The sequence below is a fragment of the Bacillus rossius genome, chromosome 13 (assembly GCF_032445375.1).
Source record: "Bacillus rossius redtenbacheri isolate Brsri chromosome 13, Brsri_v3, whole genome shotgun sequence".
In the NCBI taxonomy this organism is placed as follows: Eukaryota; Metazoa; Arthropoda; class Insecta; order Phasmatodea; family Bacillidae; genus Bacillus; species Bacillus rossius.
Window position 1 is genome coordinate 45,507,359 of NC_086340.1, and position 20,529 is coordinate 45,527,887.

Below are 20,529 nucleotides of genomic sequence, written 5' to 3' on the forward strand. Positions count from 1 at the left end.
CTTCTCGCTTGAACGTCGAATGATGTTTTTGGTCCCGATATTAGATGTTGAGCGCTTTGTGTAGGTATCTTTTCCGTATAAAACGATGTATTTTAAAGTAGAAATCTAATATTTATTCGGAAATTACCACTTACTAATTTAATTAATGGAAATACAAAGTTGTCTGGCGTGTAAATTTTCTTTTAAAGATGGTTTTAAACAATATTTTTATCTTATCGTCTTCGTCGCCACGGTGTACCAGTGTATATAATTTTTCCGTATAAAACTATGTATTTTAAAGTAGAAATCTAATATTTATTCGGACAATACCACTTATTTAATTAACGGAAATATAAAGTCGGACGTGTAAATTTTCTTTTAAAGACTTTTTTAAACGTTATTATCTTTATCTGATAGTCTGCGTCACTGCGGTGTACCGGTGTAGATATCTTTTCCGTATAAAACGCTGTATTTTAAAGTAGAAATCTAATATTTATTCGGACATTACAATTTACCTATTTAATTAACAGAAATACGAAGTTATCTGACGTGTAAATTTTCTTTTAAAGAAGTTTTTAAACGTTATTTCCTTTATCTGATCTTCTGCGTCGCCGCGGTCAACCAGTTCAAAATTTGCTCACTTGTAATAAAATACAGATTTACGTATGTGCTGTATTTTTTCGTAGCATGTGTAATTATTACGGATTTAACACCGAATTACGGGATTACGGAACATCGCTGGTTTATTACGGAAACGAGGCTTTGTGCTGCATGTTAACGGAGAAAATTCTGTTTCTGCTGTGCGTGTTTCGTGAACGCAGTTTGAATATATTGCGTGGTTGCGCAAATAACAGAACTAGTAAGTGTGCGCATGTACTGTCGAAATAAGTGGATTAATTCTCGTGTTTTGAAATAATGGGATGGTATTACGTCCGTTGTACGATACAACTAGTACATACCTATTCTCAGACTTTTCGTTTGTTGACTACTTACTCACGATAATTTTTGTACGGTACTTTGGCTAACTTGTGTTATTTTAATTTATTTCTTGAAAGCCATTTTTTTCATCATAGTGTTTTTGTCGTGTCTGCAGACGTGAAAATGTTTAATGTTTTTCAATAGTGTTGTGTTCTTCAGTGCCGGTTGTAGAAATGAAGCGTGTGACAGAACAATGTGTATCTGGAGGGAAAAAAAAACGCAAATCTTAAGAACTTTTGACCTAACTAATCATAACTTTTCGATTGCACATGGTGGAAGGGATGCCTGTAGATGGCATATTAAATCAAAGAAACATGCGGAACATTTTATAGCCATGACGAGCAATAAATCTATATCGTCGTTTTTTTCGATACATCTGAAGAAACGAAAGTAACGAACGCAGAGTTATTGTTTACAAGTTCTTGTGTTTGTCTTCTGTTGTTTGTTTACAAGACAGTTCTTATCCAACCAGGATAAAAGAAGCACAAAAAAAGACAGTTGTTCAAAAGTTTAACTTTGAATACTTTGAATTGAAGATTCAAAATTTCCATTAAAATTGACATTTCTTACATATTCAGATGATTGTATTGTTCAAATAGTTTTTTTTTTTCGATTCATTAATTTGCATTTTCATAGGCCTATATTTTTCATTTTTTTTTTTTTGCATATTATTGTTCATGTTTTATCTTGTGTGTGTCATAATTCCCCAGGAAAAATTTATCGTGCATGATTTACGCGTATTTTTTTCATATAATTGTCATTACTGATGGGTGTGATTTGAGGTTGGCAGCTCTGTAATAGGGAGTTTACTGTGTAGTCATGAAGTATGTTTGGCTGTTTTCTCGCGACGACGAGCGCGAGTGCGAGTGTGCGCGATGACGTGTCGCAGAGGCTGGGGGCCCTGAGCGAGGACTCGAACGTGTCTGCCGCGGTGACGTCCGGCCCGGCCACGCCCCTGGGGCAGCCCCCGGGAGACGACGACGGCCAGCCCCTCCAGGAGGACCTGGAGCCGGAGCCCGACCCGGAGCCCGCCCCCCGCCGCGAGAAGAGGAAGTCCCGGTTCAGCTCCGTGGAGCCGGCCGACGGAGGACAAGGACAGGACAAGAAGGAGAGGAAGGACGGCAAGAAGGAGTGGGACATGTTCGCTGAGGCGGACGCCCTGCAGGAGTACAACGTACGTACAGTGAAACCTCGATTGTACGTACACTCACGGTTCTCCAAAATTTGTCCTTACGACCAAGTTGTACGTACGATCCAGCGAGGCCAAATTACGTCCAATTGTGGCTATCGTTCCCCCCCCCCCCCCCCCACCATCATTTATCCCACCGCTGCCACGGGAAAAAGACCTGCTGTGTCTATATATTATGCTGATGTATTTATATCTATTTGTGCAGAAACAACACTTGAGCTAATCAAACGCAAAAATAAAAAAAAACTAGGCACTGAACTCAGTGTCGTAAGCCCAGTGTTTACATTTTTTTATATTTTATATCAATAAAATAATAATTAACGCACAATATGTTTGCAGAAATAAAAAAATACCTTGGGTACTTTAAAGTGTATACAGTAGAACCCCTGTCATACACTTTTCAACGGAGGGCACAAAAATGGTGTATGATGCGGTAAAGTGTATGAAAAGGGAATGGCAAAAATAATTTATTTTTTTTCAATCTAGTATACAAGCACAATGTCAGATTAAACTTAAATTAGACACCTGCGAGTACTCGAAATTCGAGTTTCGAGTCGAGTTTTTTAGTAATACTCGAACTCGAGCTCGTGGCTTTTCAACAACTCGAAATTCGAGCGAGCTTTTCTTGCACTCTACCTATAGAAAAAAAAAGACTCTCATTATAAGGGAATAAAAGTCTTACAACACTATTATCCTTTACTTTATAATGTAACATGATCGACCGTATACATGAACACATCATTTTTACGTACCCGGGATTTACGAATTTCCGTGATGAATTTTTTTTACTTCTATAATTTTCCGCATAGTTTTAATGTATCACTTTCCTGCTTTATGCGGAAGTATTTCCCGCTTTATGCGGAAACATTTCCCGCATTTTACTGTAAAAAGCGTTTAAATTGTCCGGGGTCTCATCATTTACGCCATAAAATGTGTGATATAAAGTCCCGTTTAAAATTTTTATGAAAGTTCCTGCCAGTAATGGCGCACGTAAATATAAATATGAAGAAAAGACAAATGAACAACAACTTACGAAGAAATATGGATGATGTACCATAACTACAGTACAATTCCAATAGTTATCTTAAGATAATTACCATAAAAAGAACTAACGATTCTTTGTGGATACCATAACTACTGCAGAAGCATGATAGTTACCACATTTGCACTATAGTTGCCGTAATAACCGAGATGTGTATTTACCGTGATGGTAATGTATTTATTTAGGACATATTAAAAAAAAAGGATGTTAAATCTTGATATGTACGGTTGGCACATGTTGCTAAGAAATAATGCGATCTGAAAGAATGCAGTACTACTACGAAAAGTGAAAAGGGTACTAGTGGATTTTTAGGTTATGGCAGTCTCTTTCGTTTTTCAGTAATATCGGCCGAAAATTAACAAGAGTATTGGAAGTTGGCAGAAATGCCGATTCAACTAAATATTGGCAAAATCGGCTTCTTCAGTACAGCTCTACATTTGATGACATGAGTAAACATATTTCAGACTACAGGACATTGAAAAAGACTTTAATTTCCATGTAGGTTTATTGTGCGTAAGTTTTTTTTGCAAGTGTAAATTGAATTAAGTAAAATGCTTCTATTTTTATTACTTTAAATTGATTAAACTTAATGACAAGTTACAGATATTTGACACTAATTTCGAGGTTAAACAATTTGGTAAATATGTAGAGTAACGGTATATGCGAAAAAAAATGCTAAAAATCCGAAAATACTTTTATTCTATGCTCTTTCACTTCCTCTTTTCAAATCAACCGGCGGAGATAAGAAATTCCAAATACTTTAGGAGATATAGAATTTTTTAATTTTGCAATACAACACCTGTACAACCATTAGACCGACGCCATTTTTGTTATTTTGCCGTGTGTTCGTGAATGCGTAATATATAAAATGGTCGATTAGGTCAGGTCAGTTACATTATTAATACTTTCAAACTAAGCGGACATAAAAAATAATGTGAATTAATTTAAATGGTTCTTTAGTTTTAAAGTATTTATAATGTAACTGACCTGACCTAACAAACCCGGACAATATCAAAATAAAAAATAAGACTTTAAAATTAGAAACGTTAAAAACCCACCTAAGTTGGAGGCGGGTACATTTCCTTTGCCATTAGAAGGAAATGATGTAGTCGTTCACCTACGTCGCGATACCTCCGACGGATTAATAAATAAATAAATAATCACGTATTGGTTCATTTGAATACTGGCCAATCACGGAACTGTCACGTGACAAAATTGTCCAATAAGAAACATAATAGATACTCGTAAACCAGAAACAATGGTGATCGCCGCATGAATACCCAGGTATTGTGATGAAAATTAAAAAATTCGATATTCCTAAAGTATTTGGAATTTCTTATCTCCGCCGGTTGATTTGAAAAGAGGAAGTGAAAGAGCATAGAATAAAAGTATTTTCGGAATTTTAGCATTTTTTTTCCGCATATACAGCGACTCTACATATTTACCAACAATTTTACTAAAGCATTCCAGCCACACAGGTTGCCAGCGAGAGATGCTTCTCATCTGCTGTAAACACCATCTCCAATCGTAGAGCTAATTTAACTCCTGAACGTGCAGAACAAATTATTTTTCTGCATGATAGATTGAAGAACAGAATTTAATACTCTATGACAATCTCTCTCAGAATTTTTGTGCCGAAAAGTGGAAATGTTGAAACAATGTGAATGTACTTTTCAAACAACATGATTTTTGGTGCTCAGTTAGTTGAAGCTCAGTAAGGACTCCAGAAAAATTGACAAGGATGAAATTATTCCAAAGTTATGTTACATTTACACAAACATATACGTACTTGTAAACTGTGGTTATGTTAGTTGGATTATATCAGTTACTAATGAACCAATGGAAACAGGTTAGATTCAATGGAAAACATGTTTTTTTTCCTAGCAGTGCAAATTATAAAAGCACTCTGTAAATAGTTACCCAAAATTAATAAGCCCACTTCATTTTAATACTTTATTCAAACATTATACCTACTAAGTTTAAGGTAAAAATATTTTCCCAAAAGTGTAACTGTATCACAAAAGCTCAAGCTTCGAGAACTTTCAAGTAGGCTCGCTCGAGCTTGGCTCAAAGTAAAATTCTTAGGCTCGCAGACCTCTAATGTAGGTCTATCTATTTAGTAGGCTAACAATGATAATGGTTTCTTTTTTTATTTCCATATTTTTCTCAAAAGTTCTCACATTTTATTACTCCATCACAGTAAATTTATGTGCAATAAACTGAAAAAAAAAAACTCGAACTCGACTCGATACTCGCGAGTATTTTAGCAAACTCGCTCGAGCTCGACTCGAAGTGAAAATCTTCTGCTCGCAGAAGCCTAACTTAAATACATAATGTGTAAATAATTGCATTATATGAAAGATATGAATTCATAATTATATATACATATAATAAAACCACCAGAAATGTAAAATACAGTCCATAATCAAGTAAAGCTGACATGAGAAACAGTGGCCTTACAAAATGTTATGAAGTCCTTTCTTGGAGGGCAGGAAAAGTCACCAAGCCTAAATTAGAAATTAAAAAAATTAGGCTATTGTAAAAAGAAAATCAGAAATTTATGCTTGTTTGTTTCTTTTTACAAACAACTTTATGCAACAGAACAATTTTCAATAATATTTTTAACTTGAGAAACGTAAAATACAAAACACTCCGATCGTAAGAAAACAATAACAAACGGGTATATTCAGTTCAAAGATTAATGAATGCACAAAATATGAAATCCGTGCCTTGGTAAAGCGCGTGCACCATTTTCATAATCATTGCTAGTTTGCGCCACTAGTCTCGCTTGGTGCTGGCCATAGATGCTACTAGCGAAGTGCACAGTCTTCCTGATACTATCAATATCTATGGTGGGATAAAGTTATTTTCTTACATTTGCAAATGTAAACAATAAACGTTTTTCAAAATAAAAGCATTAAAACGTAGTTTATCAGGAGGAATATAACAAAAAAATTTGTGAATTTCGGGCTTTTACGCTTCGTAAAACCGTATGAAACGGGAAATTAATGATTTTATAAGTGTATGTTCCGGGAAAGTAAACCATTGTAAACATAGTACTTTCGGCGGGACCAAAATTAATCGGCGTATGACACGGGAAAATGTATGAAACGGGAACGTATCATCGAGGTTCTACTGTATAAGATTAGCTGGTAGGCCTAAATACATCGTGAAAAACATAACGTTTATAGTCTGCAATGAACATTTTAAATCGCAAAATATACATATTTTATAACATGAAAATTTGCTTTTATTTCTAAACATGTAATAATTTAAGCCTAGGCGTGTAAAAGTCCGAGTAATTATAGCAGGAGACAATCTAAAATGCACGAGGGAAAAACGTTAACTCACGAATATATAAATGTAACGGGAATGTCGGGTTCGGGAATATTACGTGGCAGCTTGTAAGTTCTTATACATGTCACAACTTAGCCGAAATACTAGTACGAGACACAAACTTCACAAGATCAAATGAGCGGAGTCTTGGTAACTGTTTTATACGTATTTTATAATTTCAGAAGTATTGTGCAGTTGACGCATATTTTTTAAACTAACAATTTATTTCTGGGAATCGTAAATAATTAATTATTGGTATCAAGACATCAAGATGATGTAAACTTGAACATGTCACGGCAGCGAGAAAACTGGTGCGTATACCAATAAACTGGTATTAGAACTGGACAAAACTGGTACACGGGAGGTGGAGCTTATATTTTTTTCCGCTAAGCTCGCATCTATTGGCTGGCTGCTGATGGAAGGTCACGAGTCTGGGCGGAGCGTTGAGTGAGTTATACTGCGCATGCGCAGTCAGAGAACATAGAGAGCCAGCCGGCGGCTACGCCGCGCCGTAACAACAGCTGATCGAGTACAATGACCTTTCTCCGCGCACGGTGCGCTATTGACGGTAAATTTCCATCAATTTGCAGCCTTTTTTTAAATTTTTTTACTGTGGCACAATGCGTATGTGTGATGTAGCCCATATTTTACCTGAACGCTGCAGGATACGACTGTATTTTAATTAACTTTAATGTACTGATGGGTCGAATACCATTTTTCCCGAATCCGAATCTTGAATTCGAATCCCAAACAGTACCTCGAATCCACCCCTCGAATCCAAAACCAGATCTCAAGGGTTAATATTAAATAATTTATAAGTTAAGAGAAAAAATTAAACATTATGCAGAATATTTAACCCTTTAAATTATTATTTAAAAAAACAAGGATTTTGACACGGTCTGGATCAAGACTATTCCGTTTTTGGTCACATATGTTTCCTGCAGTGTTGAACAAATGTTCAGAGAACTCTGTCACAGGTGGTGAACACAAATATTTTTTGGACAGTTTATGTAGCCTGGGTGAACACGCAGACTGAGTTTTCCAGTATTCGATGATGTTTATTTCTGGGTTAACTGTAGGATCACGTAAGAATCTGGTCACTTCATCAATTGCTGTAGAATCCTACTTGGTGGATTTAAGTCATTCAGGCATTATCTGTGAGTACAGTGATTCATGTATCCACGGAAATCGGAAAACGAAATTCAACATCCGACGGAACAATATTTTGTAGTTACCAACTTGACATTTGTTTAAAATCCCAGAAGATAAACGCTTTCCTGAAATATTTAATGGAAACTGAAAGGCGCCATCTTGGCTTCAATGGTTTTAGGCCATAAGAAATATTGTCGTGCGTCTTTTAATATTAAGCCTTACTAAAGCATAGTGATTAATATGCCCGAAGTTAAAAGTGACGGGGTGTTGTCTCTAGTTTACCCATTAAAATTCTTTATATTAATATTACCGTGTTTTATCGCAGAATCGTCGCACGCGCGTAATTGTCGCAACCATATTTTAGGCTGTCAAAATTGGGATAAAAAACTTCTCGCATAAATGTCATCTGATGTTTTTGGTCCCGCTAGTAGATGCCGAATGCTTTGTGTAGATATCTTTTCCGTATAAAACGATGATTTTAAAGTAGAAATCTAATATTTATTCGGTCATTAGCACTTACTTAATAAATTAACGGAAAAATACGACTTTGTTTGGCCTGTAAATTTTCTTATAAAAACGTTTTTAAAAGTTATTTCCTTTATCTGATCGTCTGCGTCGCCGCGGTGTAGGTGTAATCTAAAATTTAATTTTGGTCATTACCACTTATTTATTTAATAAACGGAAATACAAAGTTGTTTGACGTGTAAATTTTCTTTTAAAGACGTTTTTAAACGGTATTTCCTTTATCTGATTGTCTGCGTTACCGCGGCGTACCGCTTATAAAAATGTAGCCAGCGCATCATTCATGTTTGGTTTTGTTGCTTCCCGTATAGAGCGCGCGCACGTAGTCGAATATCGATATCTCGCCGATTGGATGCAACACATGCTCTCTGTCAGGTGCCGAGTTAACTACATTTTATAGCCCACATTCTTTCGTGGCAAGTGTGTACTACGACACGTTAGTTCACGTCAGATTCTAGTGGCTTGCGTTCGCGTTAGAGTTTTTAAAGTTGAAGAAAGGTTTTTGTTTAAGGAATTATTAATATACACTAGAGTCCCGTTATAGCGAGGTGTCACGGTTCCGGGTTTGATCCTCGCTATAACCGTGTCCTCGCTATAACCGAATTGGACAAATTTTGGCCCCCAAAAAATAAAAATTATCCGAAAATAGCATAAAAATTGTGTCTAAACCTGTATAATTGGAAAATAACAGGTTATATTAACGAAATCTTAATTTCTGTGAGCAGATGTGTGAATTATCTTTAAAACGATACCCCATAAGTACGGATGCGATCACCGATTGCGTCAAAATAATCAAAATACCCTACCACGCCACGTAAGTATAGTATCTCGACCCGCGGCCGACGCAGCATTGTCCTGCTATCTATCGTCGACGCGGGCTGTCTGCTGGCGGCCATGTTGGTTCGGGATGTTGCTAACAGGTGGTGCTAGTGTAGCGCGACGATTTAATTCCTTACAAAAAAGCAGGAGTGCGGCTGCGGCAACGCACGTACGCCTCAAACGAAATAGTCGCTGGAAACCTATACTTTTTGCATTTAAAGAAACCTGTCAACTTTTTTAGAAAATAAATTTGGGATTAAACTCAAACCATCACCACCCCTTTCCCGGACAGATACCCCAACAACTGACCGAAACAAAAGTTACAAGAAAACTGCCCTAGCGATTCGGAAATAAATACGGTAGTGCATACTAGAGGTGTAAAAGTAACGAAAAAATACGTACCCGTATGTATTCGTTACTATAACAATTAGTACTCGTTACTATCGTTACGTTACTCGTTACTTCTGATACCACATAACATGCTATGTTATGTTGCAGCAACGAATCCAGTCGTATTACGTACGCGTACAGTATGACTAGAGACATGAAAAAGGTGTGTTTATTTTGTGATGAAAAGTGGTGTTATTTTCCCTTAAAATCGGTGTTATTTTTACCTAAAAGTGGGGTTATTATTTTTTTATTTTTACAATTTCAAGTGTAAGAAATATGAAGAGAACATTGTAATATAATTGCACTATCAATTGAAACATTATAAATTAAAATTACACAAATATAGGTTAAAAAGACACAAGTTTAAGAACTCAGATTCTAAATTAAGTCAACCCAATAATTTCAGAACCAAAGTACTTTGACACAACATTTAACTTTCAAATGAAAAAATAGCCATTGTAGCTCAATTTTCTTGTTTCAAATTGGTTCTCTTTTCAGTGAGAACATTATTTTATTGTTACGAGAAGCGTTCCGAATCAACGTATGCACACAACATCCACACTGCTTCCAGGCACTTGTCAGAAAATTCAGGTTGTGAAAGTTTTAAAACTTGAAGTGCCTTCACTACATCCACACTGCTTTCCTTCATTTGTTTCTCAACTATCTGTTTTAACTCTCCAAAACTGGTGATCAGCTCCTGGCGGTCCATTTCTTTCAGAGTAGAAACTTTACACAACTTAGCAAGCAAAATAGGGCTCATGTCCGTAATCAAAATATTTTTTGGATTAAAGACAGTCAGTGTTTCAAAGTCAAGTCTGCTTGGATCTGTAGCCATCAAGCTGGTAAGCTTCACCAGAGATTTTGTAGACACTTGCACTACACTTATTTTCACAGCAGCTGCTTTCGTGGTGTTCATGTGGTCCAAAACTTGTTTTGTTTCGTCAAAAAAATGCACTCCATGTTTCCAAAGTTGCGCTGCACCTTGGTAAGCTCACTATGCAAAATATGAGCATTTGGCTAGCTCCTGTCTTCTAGCCTCGTTATTAAAGTATTTTCGGATTTAAAAAATTTTTTTAACACATATCGCTCAACTACGTATTTACCCTCGCATATAATCCACTATCACGAAATTCGCGCTCACGAAGTTTGGTGATTGCTTGAGGTTTCGGCATATTTTACACTTTCAAACCTATGCTGAGAAATATGAAGACGTTTTCTATCACAAACTACAGTTTTTATAAAATAGTTGCACTGTATACAACATTTTTAAACAAAAATTATCATTCTTAAACATAAAACGTAATTGTTAAGTTTGTTTACTTTAAGAGAACAAAATGAAAACAGTTTGCACAGTCCATAGTACATGCAAGATGAACAGTTGTGCGTAATTTATAATTTTCTTCGCGACACAAGCGCTGTAACGCACAAAATATCCAACAAAATGGCCGTACATTACTCTTTGACTCTGTAAACGTGCCTTCGAGACATGAGCGTTTAGTGCACGAGTGCAGTTCGCCAAGAACGCGTCGTATCAAATAAATAATGAAACGTAAACATTGGCAAGTGTAGTCTTTACGTTGATGGTGTTATCAGTGGTGACAACGGCTATTTATTTACTTTTTTTAAGTTACCAAATGGCGGGAAAGTGTGGTTATTCTTGGTAAACAAACGTATTTCGCAAAAAAAATTCGCGGTATCAGAAATTATGTAAAAGTGAGGATATTCGTGTTAAACTTACGAATTTCGCGTAAAAATTCGTTTTATCGTAAATGCGAAATTTGCATGTCCTTAAGTATGACGTCGCGTAAATAATAATAAATATAATATAAACAATTAACAATATTTGAAAATTAATAGTTTTTGTTAACCAAGAAACAATTAAATCTCATTAGAGCGGCTTTTTAATATTATCTCTTTTAAGATAACAACAAAAAAAACGTGAAAATAGGCAATTATAAAAAAAAATCATACATATTTCTAATTTGTAAAAAATACTTTCTTACGTTGTTTCTGTTCCAATCCCAAACTTTGTCTACACACGGCACAGATAACTAACGGAAGTTTGATAAAAGAAAGAAAGGATGGGATTCTATTTTTAAAGCCACGCACTTAGGTGGCGACTGCACGGCTGAAGAATGTGACAGGCGTCAACGGCAAGATGTCTAGTGACGAGCGAGAGGGGTGGAGATAAAGCAGACAAATAACAAAAGCGCGCTTCAAGCGATCACGCCGTAAATTCCTCAAAAATACCTCGTTATAGCCGTGTTCTCGCTATTACCGTGCTCGCTATAACGAGATTCTACTGTAGATTGTTTAGCGTGCTCTTGTATACTCCGCCTTTTTTTTAAATAAACGTACTTTCCATGAACAGGTTTTGTTTTTATGGATAACTTTACCTAACAAAAAAATTTTTTCCGTACAATGTTCGCACCCCTACTTTTCTAACTTGATTTTAGAATAAAATTTGCGTGGATTATGCGAGAAAACACGGTAGTTATTTGTTGTGTTGCTCATAATGATTGGCTTACAAATTCATTGGTTGGCTATCATGGAATTCTCAGATAATACATATTTTAACGTTGGTAGTCTACACAAACCAAACTTGGTCCTAAAAAAATTCATAAATAGAACGTGTATCAGAATATTTAAAATGGAATCACGATTAAAATAATAATTGTATAATGTATTAATTTTTGTCATTCATTATTTCATTGTTGTTACTACGTGTGCAACCGTAACTTGTGATGAAAGTCGGCATTATTGTTGTATTACTAAGTAACAGATTTCTCGGTAAAGTTATTAAAAAAACAAGATTCATATTACTAGTCTAGATCCTAAATGAGCATTATTTTATTTTTTAGCATATTCTGAGAATACATCTGTGATTTATGCCTTATTTAATGTCAATGTAGCGACAATGCATCCATGTTCATGAATATAAAGTAAGTTTCCCAAATCAGTACATGCTTCATAATTTTTTTATATAATAACGAATTAAAAGTACAATACAGTAGAACCTCGTCAATCCGTGATACGCTAATTCGGGAATTGGATAATCTGGGACGATTTAAAAGAGCAGAAAAAAAAGAAGTAAAAATTGTCAGCGCTTAAAATTAACGTCACGCGGGCCGGCGGCCGGCAAACACTGCAAGCCATCACGTGGGCCGCCAAACTCTGCAACGCTGTTTCTACCGACCCTTTGTTTCGCCCCCCCTTTCAGCATGCACACCAGTCCAGAAACAAGTCCAGCTTGGAGTTGGTTAAGCGTGTTAGATCACACACCTTTCTCCCAAGGGCTCTTGAGTTCAGTTCCCGACAGGGTCAAACTCAGGTTTTTTTCCCCCCGCAAGTAGTGAATGCTGGAAAACTCAAGCCAGGGCAAGTTGAACGACTTGCATCAGCTCGAATCGATCATAAAGTGTCATTACAGTGAAAAAAAAAAAAAAAAATTTTTTTTTTGTTAGGTTAAAGTCTCTGTTGCTGGTTTGCGCAGAGCCCCAGCGCGATGGAGCAAGGAGGGGGCGGGCCCGAGAACCCCTCCCTCACGGACAACTGGGACGATGCAGAGGGCTACTACAGGGTCCGCATCGGTGAGATCATGGACGGGCGGTATGTTGTGTACGGCTACACCGGCCAGGGCGTGTTCTCGAACGTGATCCGCGCCCGCGATAGTGCCCGGGGCAACCAGGACGTCGCTGTCAAGATCATCCGCAACAACGAGATCATGTGAGTCTGTGGGCCCGGCGCTCTCGCCCTAGTCACTGTAGTAGTGCACTCTGCTGGTACGTATACACGTGCGTTACACCGCAGTCTTCTGTCTTACATTTCACTTGCTCGTCCGTAGAGTTTGAGTTTTTAATAAATATACTATAGAAGGTCCTTTTTCATCACTTATTATTTTTAGTAGTGGTGCACCGATGAATCGTAATCGGCGATTATGGGTACTTACCGATGAATCGTAATCGGCGATTATGGGTACTTACCGATTAATCGTAATCGGCGATTATCTTAACGATTACTTTGCCAATTATCTATGTCCCGGCGTAATTAAGTAGGTTTTTACGGTGTAATATTTTGTTACACATTTTAGGACGAAATACGGTAATATTTGTATATATTACAAAATTCATCTAACTCCGTCATATCAAGATTACAAATATTTCGTTAAGTTTAATAAATCTCATTGCCTCGAACAATAAAAAAATACATTTTTCCTACACGTTTATTTACGTTTCGTCTTTTGTTCTGTCTTTTGTTTAGTGGCCTTGTACATTACCTATAGCCAGAGACGTAAAATAGAAGGCACGCAATCAAAATACCACAAGTAGTTGCAGTGGATTCTATGAGAATCGATCTTTCCGAGTCGTAGCTGTTCAAAATCGTGGTCCCGATACCTCCTAGAGTTTATCACTGCGTTTTACAAACTCGTTATGGGCGTCTTTGGTAACATTGTCCGTTGTGTTATTTGTATGTGACGTGAAAAGTGAAAAAGTATTTATAATTTTATACATTCAGTCAACATTAATAAAATCACATGTGCTGGAATTGGTTTTGAGTCATTTTTATATAATTATAGTGAGATGGCGACTAGGGAGAAAAAAAGTGAAGTATGGAAACATTTTTCTATAAACTCAAGTGAACAAAATATAGCAACATGTTTACATTGTTAAACGGTAATTTCTCGATGCAACCTTATGTGATAGTCGACAATAATGCTAGTTATCCGCAAAAAAAACTTCCCCATTGTAAATTACAATTATTAGACTGTAGTTCAAGTTGTTTAAAATAACAAATATAAATAGAAGTAAATTTAATTTACACTTTGCAATGACTTAATAGTGTATTTTATATATTTTTATACTGTTATTATAACTGTATTCTCAATTTTACCTAATCTTGTTATTAAATTCACATGGGAATAAAAAATTTTGTGTGCATTATTACACTTTAAAAAATTTGTTCATTATAATCGGTAACTGAATCGGTATCTGCCGATTATTGCTCTCATAATCGGTAATCGAATCGGTAATCGGTAAAGTCATATCGGTGCACCACTAATTTTTAGCGTGAACTGTAATTTAAGTGCAATAAGTATATTATAGAAGGCCCTTTTTCATCACTTATTTTTTTTTAGAGTGAACTGTAATTTAAGTGCAATAAGTACATTATAGAAGGTCCTTTTTCATCACTTTTTTTTTTTTAGAGTGAACTGTAATTTAAGTGCAATAAGTATATTATAGAAGGTCCTTTTTCATCACTTATTTTTTTTTTTTAGTGTGAACTGTAATTTTAAGTGCAGCAAAATTTTTGACACATCAAAGGTTTGAAGGTGGTGCTTGTTTCGGATAAGTCTTAACCAACATGTCAATCCACACTCAACAAAGGCAGCCATATTTCTTATTGTTAAATGTTATGTCTATTTCGTTATTTGTGTGTGTGTGTGTGTTTTATTTAAGTTTATGAACTTTGTTATTTGTGCTTTCATTTACTGAGTAAGAAAACAGGTATTTGTGATTTGAGTGTACAAATCATTATGAGTTTCACAAGCGTTACTTTAAAGAGTATCAGGGGAAAAAAATACGGATTCATAAGTATGAGAATCAAGACTGAAATGGGAGTTGGTATATTTTATTTTCGGAATCTGCTGAACACTATTTAGCAGTTTTAAATAACAGATTTTTTTTACTGAAATGTTTTCAGGTAAGGTGTACTTAATTAAGCCTTTTTTTGTTTAGAATTTTTGTATGGATTGCTTCTAATTAAATATAAAATGTTAATTGAAAACAAATTTGAGTGTTATGAAAATGGTGGTATCATCTCTTACAAGAACGAAAGTTTTGAAGATGGTAAGTTTTGTATTGGCCTGCATTTCTTAATTTTACAATGTTTGTCACATTAATTTTTGTGCTTCCTGCATATTTCCACAGATATTTTTTTAACTTTTTTAATACAGCATGATCAATTTTGTATTTTTATTTTTTTCCCCTACATTTTCATTTACGATTTGTGTACGCAATTTTTCAAACCTTTATTCTTTGAAACAGTTAGTTTATTCTCCAGCCACATTAAGTTAGCATTTCTGCTTGTTATGTTACTACTAGTCCTGAGCTAATATCAGTTTGCTTTTGGCTTTAAACTAATTCGAATACTCAGAATGGGGGAAAATTTTCTTTCTTCATTTTTATGGTAGTTTTAAATTCATATTGTTTTCTTGTCTTGCTTATAATGTATGAAAAAATTAATGTATTACTGGTTGTCCACCACAGGTCTGAACTGGCAATTCAGCATTTCACTGCTTCGATTGGGAGTATATAGTGCCCAATAATACATTCAAACATGGATGTATACATTATATTGTTCAACAAAGACTCTTAACTTAAAATATTATTGTTGCTTTAGGTAGTATGCAAATTTCCTTTGAATACAAACAAATTTTTGTTATTTTGATGTGCGGGTTCCCCGAGTTTTTTGTTCTGGTTTTGGTTCCGTTAAAATACCCAAGTATTTTTGTATGTTTCTTTTACTTCTTGATCTGTAATAATTACATAACATTAATTCTGCAAAGTTATTTACAGAACTAGTACAAAGGCTGTATTGAATAACTCTCTAGAGTGATAGTTTTAGTTCTCATAAATTGACGGTACTGTTGAATGTACAGCGATGCTGGTGTACCAGGAAATGATCTCTGTCTTTGCTTGGTACAGGCTTGAGGAGGAATGGATGTGCTGTATCCTCAGCAATGTCTGGATGAGTACTTGGTTCTGCGGACACTAGAATGCTCATTCGTAAGTCTGCTCGTTTTCTCAAAGCACTTGACAATTTTTCCCTCCGTCCTATACAGAAAGTACTCAAGTATTAATTCTTTTATTAGAAATCCAGTTAAAAAAATTTTTCCATTTATTAATTTGAATTTGGAACTATATGTAAAGAGAGTAATGAGCTAAAACTCTCATAAACATGGTTAGAGTGTACATCCAAAATGTTAACCATGTGAGGAAAATTATGGACATATTACTGTAGGTACTGTAGGTACAAGTGTTAGTTGATTTGGCTTCCGAGATTCAGACAATTGCAAACAAGATGGACATGTTTTCCAGAGTAGGTTATTACATGGTAGTTTCGTCTTCACTTTATTTACTTGGGGATGAAGAAGGAGAAATAGGAACAGCTATGTTATTATGGACAGGGTTTTATGGTTTTTGTTTTTAGGCCACATTCGTTTCAAAAACACAAGATTTCGGTGTTAATGTTTTTATTTTTTAATAACTCTGTTTGTTCATAAAGATATCACCACTTCCAACAAATAAGGACACTTTTTCAACAATACTTACCTTACCGAAACAGTGTCACTCATTTGGACTGATGAATGATGACCTTTATAATACATATAATAATTTGAAATAAGCATGTCACACTACTGGGAACAATACAAATAAATCAGCAAGTTTATGTGCGTTTGTTAAGTGTACCATTTTCATTATGTAAAAATTAGTTACTACTAATAGTTGTAATATGAAACAAGAATTCCTCTATTTAGTATATACATCTTCGGTACTAAATCCATGTTAAGTAATTTAAATTCATTGAATTTAATATACTTATGAGTTTTGATTAAATATGCAAACAGATTTAATTATTTCGGTGCTTTGTGGTGTATTAACTAGCATTTCGGTGTTACAGGGTGTTTTGGCTTTTTTTTCTGTGTTATTTCAGTTTTATCACAATTCACCATACTATAATCTTGTTCCTAGTTATCATAATTTTTTATGTCTTCTGTCTTCTTCATTACTCATGCTGTTGCTCGCTCTCCTGTCTGCTTCTGGAGCTCTATTCTCTAAAAATGTAAAGGATTTTAGTACTAATTCATTTTAAGGTCTTTTGCAGAGTTTTGTAAATGCTATTGTTTAACTGTTGCCTCAAAAATAATTTGGAGGGAGGAGAAATCATAATTTTTAACATGAATATAAAAAATATTAAATACTGTACTGGAAATTTAAAGTGTTTTGAATATTATTTTTGAACTTGCGGAAGTACCCGGCATTGCTCAGGTTTAACACAGGGTGAAGGGGAATTATTTTTTTTCAAAATTGCTTGCATGTGGAGAGTAATTGTCTTTTTAATATGAATGAAAGTGTGCAAAATTTCATTAAGAGTTGCCCAAATGATGATTTAAGGAGTAGAAAAGTGTGAAGTAGAAGGGTAGTGGAAAAAGGGGGGAGGAGTGGGAAAAAATTGCTGTGTTTCTCAAGTATTCAGTTAACGTTTTCTTAAAATTAGATTTATTTAGTAGTATGTATTCTCATTTTAATGTGAAGTGTGAAATATTTCTTCTAGGAGGGCCAAAAATATGCTTTATGTGGTAGTGAAATGGAATGGGTGTAGTTATTTCTAAACTTCATGTAGCCAAGAAGGGTAGGTTTAACAATAATTATGTTTTTATTTTTAACTTGGAGTGTGAAAAATTTCATCAAGGTGTGAAAAATTCTCCAGAAATGTTGGGAAAGTGTAATTGGATAATTTTTTTAAGTATCATGTATTCAATAAAATTATTTTTATGAAAATCATGATAGACGGTAATTTTCCTCTTCTTTTAAATGCCAAGTGTGCAAGATGTTACCAAGTTGTATTAGTACTACACCAATTCCTCACTTAGCACGTCTTCAGATTGCACGAATTCATTCAGCGCAATGTTAATTTTACTGCCCCAGTTTTGAATAGCACGTCTGTAAATTCAGTTAGCGCGGAATCTCTGCAGGCAAAAAAAAAGTCTGGCACGATGCCATGAAGTCTGTTTCAACTTCTGTAAACAACAGTTGTGCCGTGGCATACAGTTAGCCAAACAAGGGGGAAGAGATCTGCGCGCAGGTCTGTCTACGCTATCGGCTGTTGTACAAACATCACCTGTGGCAAGTTAAGTTGTGCCTATGGAGTGTAAAGGACCAAATGTTTTCACGTCCGCGCGTATGCCGCCGTGCCGTACCGTTGTCGCCTGGCCACAGACCGGGCTGTGAACTCAGTCTAGCCAGTGGCAGGGAATTCACTCAAACGAAAGCAGTGTCTGCCCATTCGTCTGCTGGTAACTGTTCGTGCGCAATCACCTGCAGTTAGAATCATAGTGGAATCATGGCTTCCAAGTGAGAGCATAATGCATCGTGTTCAAGTATTTGAGACAAAACTAGAATTATTACGGCGTGCAGATTGTTATGAAGGCCACGCGTATGTTGGTTGCACTTTAGTTTAAAGCAAGTAAACTGTGCGCACAATCGTACGAAATAAGGACTCTATCAAAAGTATGTAAGTCTGATACTGTTGGTTGAACTAGCGGGAATATATATACATTATATACCGGAACAGAAATGAACAGATGATTCACGTGGAAAAGGTTGTTAAATGAATGTTACAATGAAAAAAATAATCATTAGCCTGACAGCATTGGTGTGAACCAGCCGGGCGAGCATGGTTCTTATTTTCGCCCGTCATAGGGATGACGCGTCATTGGTATGACGCTTCGCTACTAAAAGCGAGCATGGATCTTTTTTCACCTTCTGGAAGACGCCTTAGTTACGACATGTCCGTCATACGTAAGGCGCAATGGCTTGTCAGTCGTAGACCGGTCATAGCCGTAATAACCCCATCATACAGCCGACTACGTGTGTAACTTTCATTTAATACTGGGAAATAATTCTTTCAAATGAGTTAAATAATATATTTTCGTGATATTTAAGGTTTTGCCTCAATTCTACTTACTCAGAAATTACGTATGTGAGATACACAATGTATCTAAAAAAAAGTTATGTTTTTCTCTGAACAAACTTCGAAACAACTTGTTTCCGATAATAATCACGCCGCATAAATAAATAGTTTCTATGTTTCGTGTGAATAAGACACATTGATTCTTTTTTCTCGTAATTTTTAACTGCACAATACTAGTTTACCAAAATATATCATACCAAAAAAACTGCCAATCTGCCTACTTTTGTCATATCACTTAATAAAAAAATAAAGGTCAGGACAAAATAACATTATATTTCAACTAGATAGAAGATAACATCACATTAGTTAATTATTCTGTATAAAAGTTAAGTGCAAAACACCTATAAGTGTGTGGCTTATTAAACTTCAAAAAACAACTAATTTCTCCTTCAGCTTCCATACGTGTAACAAAAAAAATCACTTGTAAAAATAAAATACAGTACAACCCTGTTATAACATTCTCCAAGGGACCAACATAAAAAAATGTTATAAGCAGGAAAATGTTATAAGCAGGAAATCATCTTCACTTTGTAAAAATTACGCGTGGATTGATTAAATTAAAAAGTTTAGGTAAAACAACACAAAATACAGGAGTATTACACTAAGTACAGCAATAGAGTGGAAAATTGGTTAATTTTATTTATAGGTAATACCTAATACCTAATAATATGCTAAAGAAAAAAAAATGTTTTGTACGATACAGTTCAGAGTCGAAACAGAAATATTCAACTCTTTTGCAATCACAACACGCGTTTTGTTGGGGTTCCTGTCCACTTGGTTAATAAACTGAATTTTTTCAGCTACAGAATATATTTTCGCTTATATTTATCGGCCATCATAACCGTACAAAAACCTGAATAAAATTTCAATACGGCGTATTTTAATTAAATACGACCGTGACTACAATAAGTAAAAAAAAAAAAATTACGGTAAAGGTTAACCACAAACAAAAGCCGTGAATATATCCATAGAACAGTTAACCATTTCAAGGTGTTAAACCTTTGAAACAAAAACCAGCACCATAGACTACAGTAGCACTGTTTCCGACCATGTATCAGTGCACAAAATGCGCATCATAAGTATAAAGGAACAAGTCATAGGCTAACAAGCGTGAACAGGACGCCATATTGATAGTCGATCCGGTGCAAGTTGTGGAGTGCGTGTGTACCACGTCTATGGTGAACTACTCAAATGTAAACATCTGATGTTTGTATATGCGTGCTGTATTTTCTAGCTATGGTTTCGCTCTAAATTATGACTTTGAAGGAAGGGATACTGCAAATTGTGGCAGTTATCAAAGAAAATTTGAACGTTAAAGGCGGGAAAGTAGAAATTTTAATATTGTTACAGGCGGGAAATTAAAGCATTG

General features: G+C 35.4%; 1 protein-coding gene across 1 annotated transcript in view; it reads left to right on the forward strand.

Moving 5' to 3' along the window:
• LOC134538517 (serine/threonine-protein kinase PRP4 homolog) overlaps window positions 1-20,529 on the forward strand; it is a 98,500-nt gene that overhangs the window by 45,853 nt on the left and 32,118 nt on the right. Inside the window, exons 9-10 of the mRNA XM_063379903.1 lie at window positions 1,847-2,131; window positions 12,901-13,133. Of these exons, the coding sequence (XP_063235973.1) occupies window positions 1,847-2,131; window positions 12,901-13,133 (518 nt within the window). The remainder of the gene's footprint in view (window positions 1-1,846; window positions 2,132-12,900; window positions 13,134-20,529) is intronic.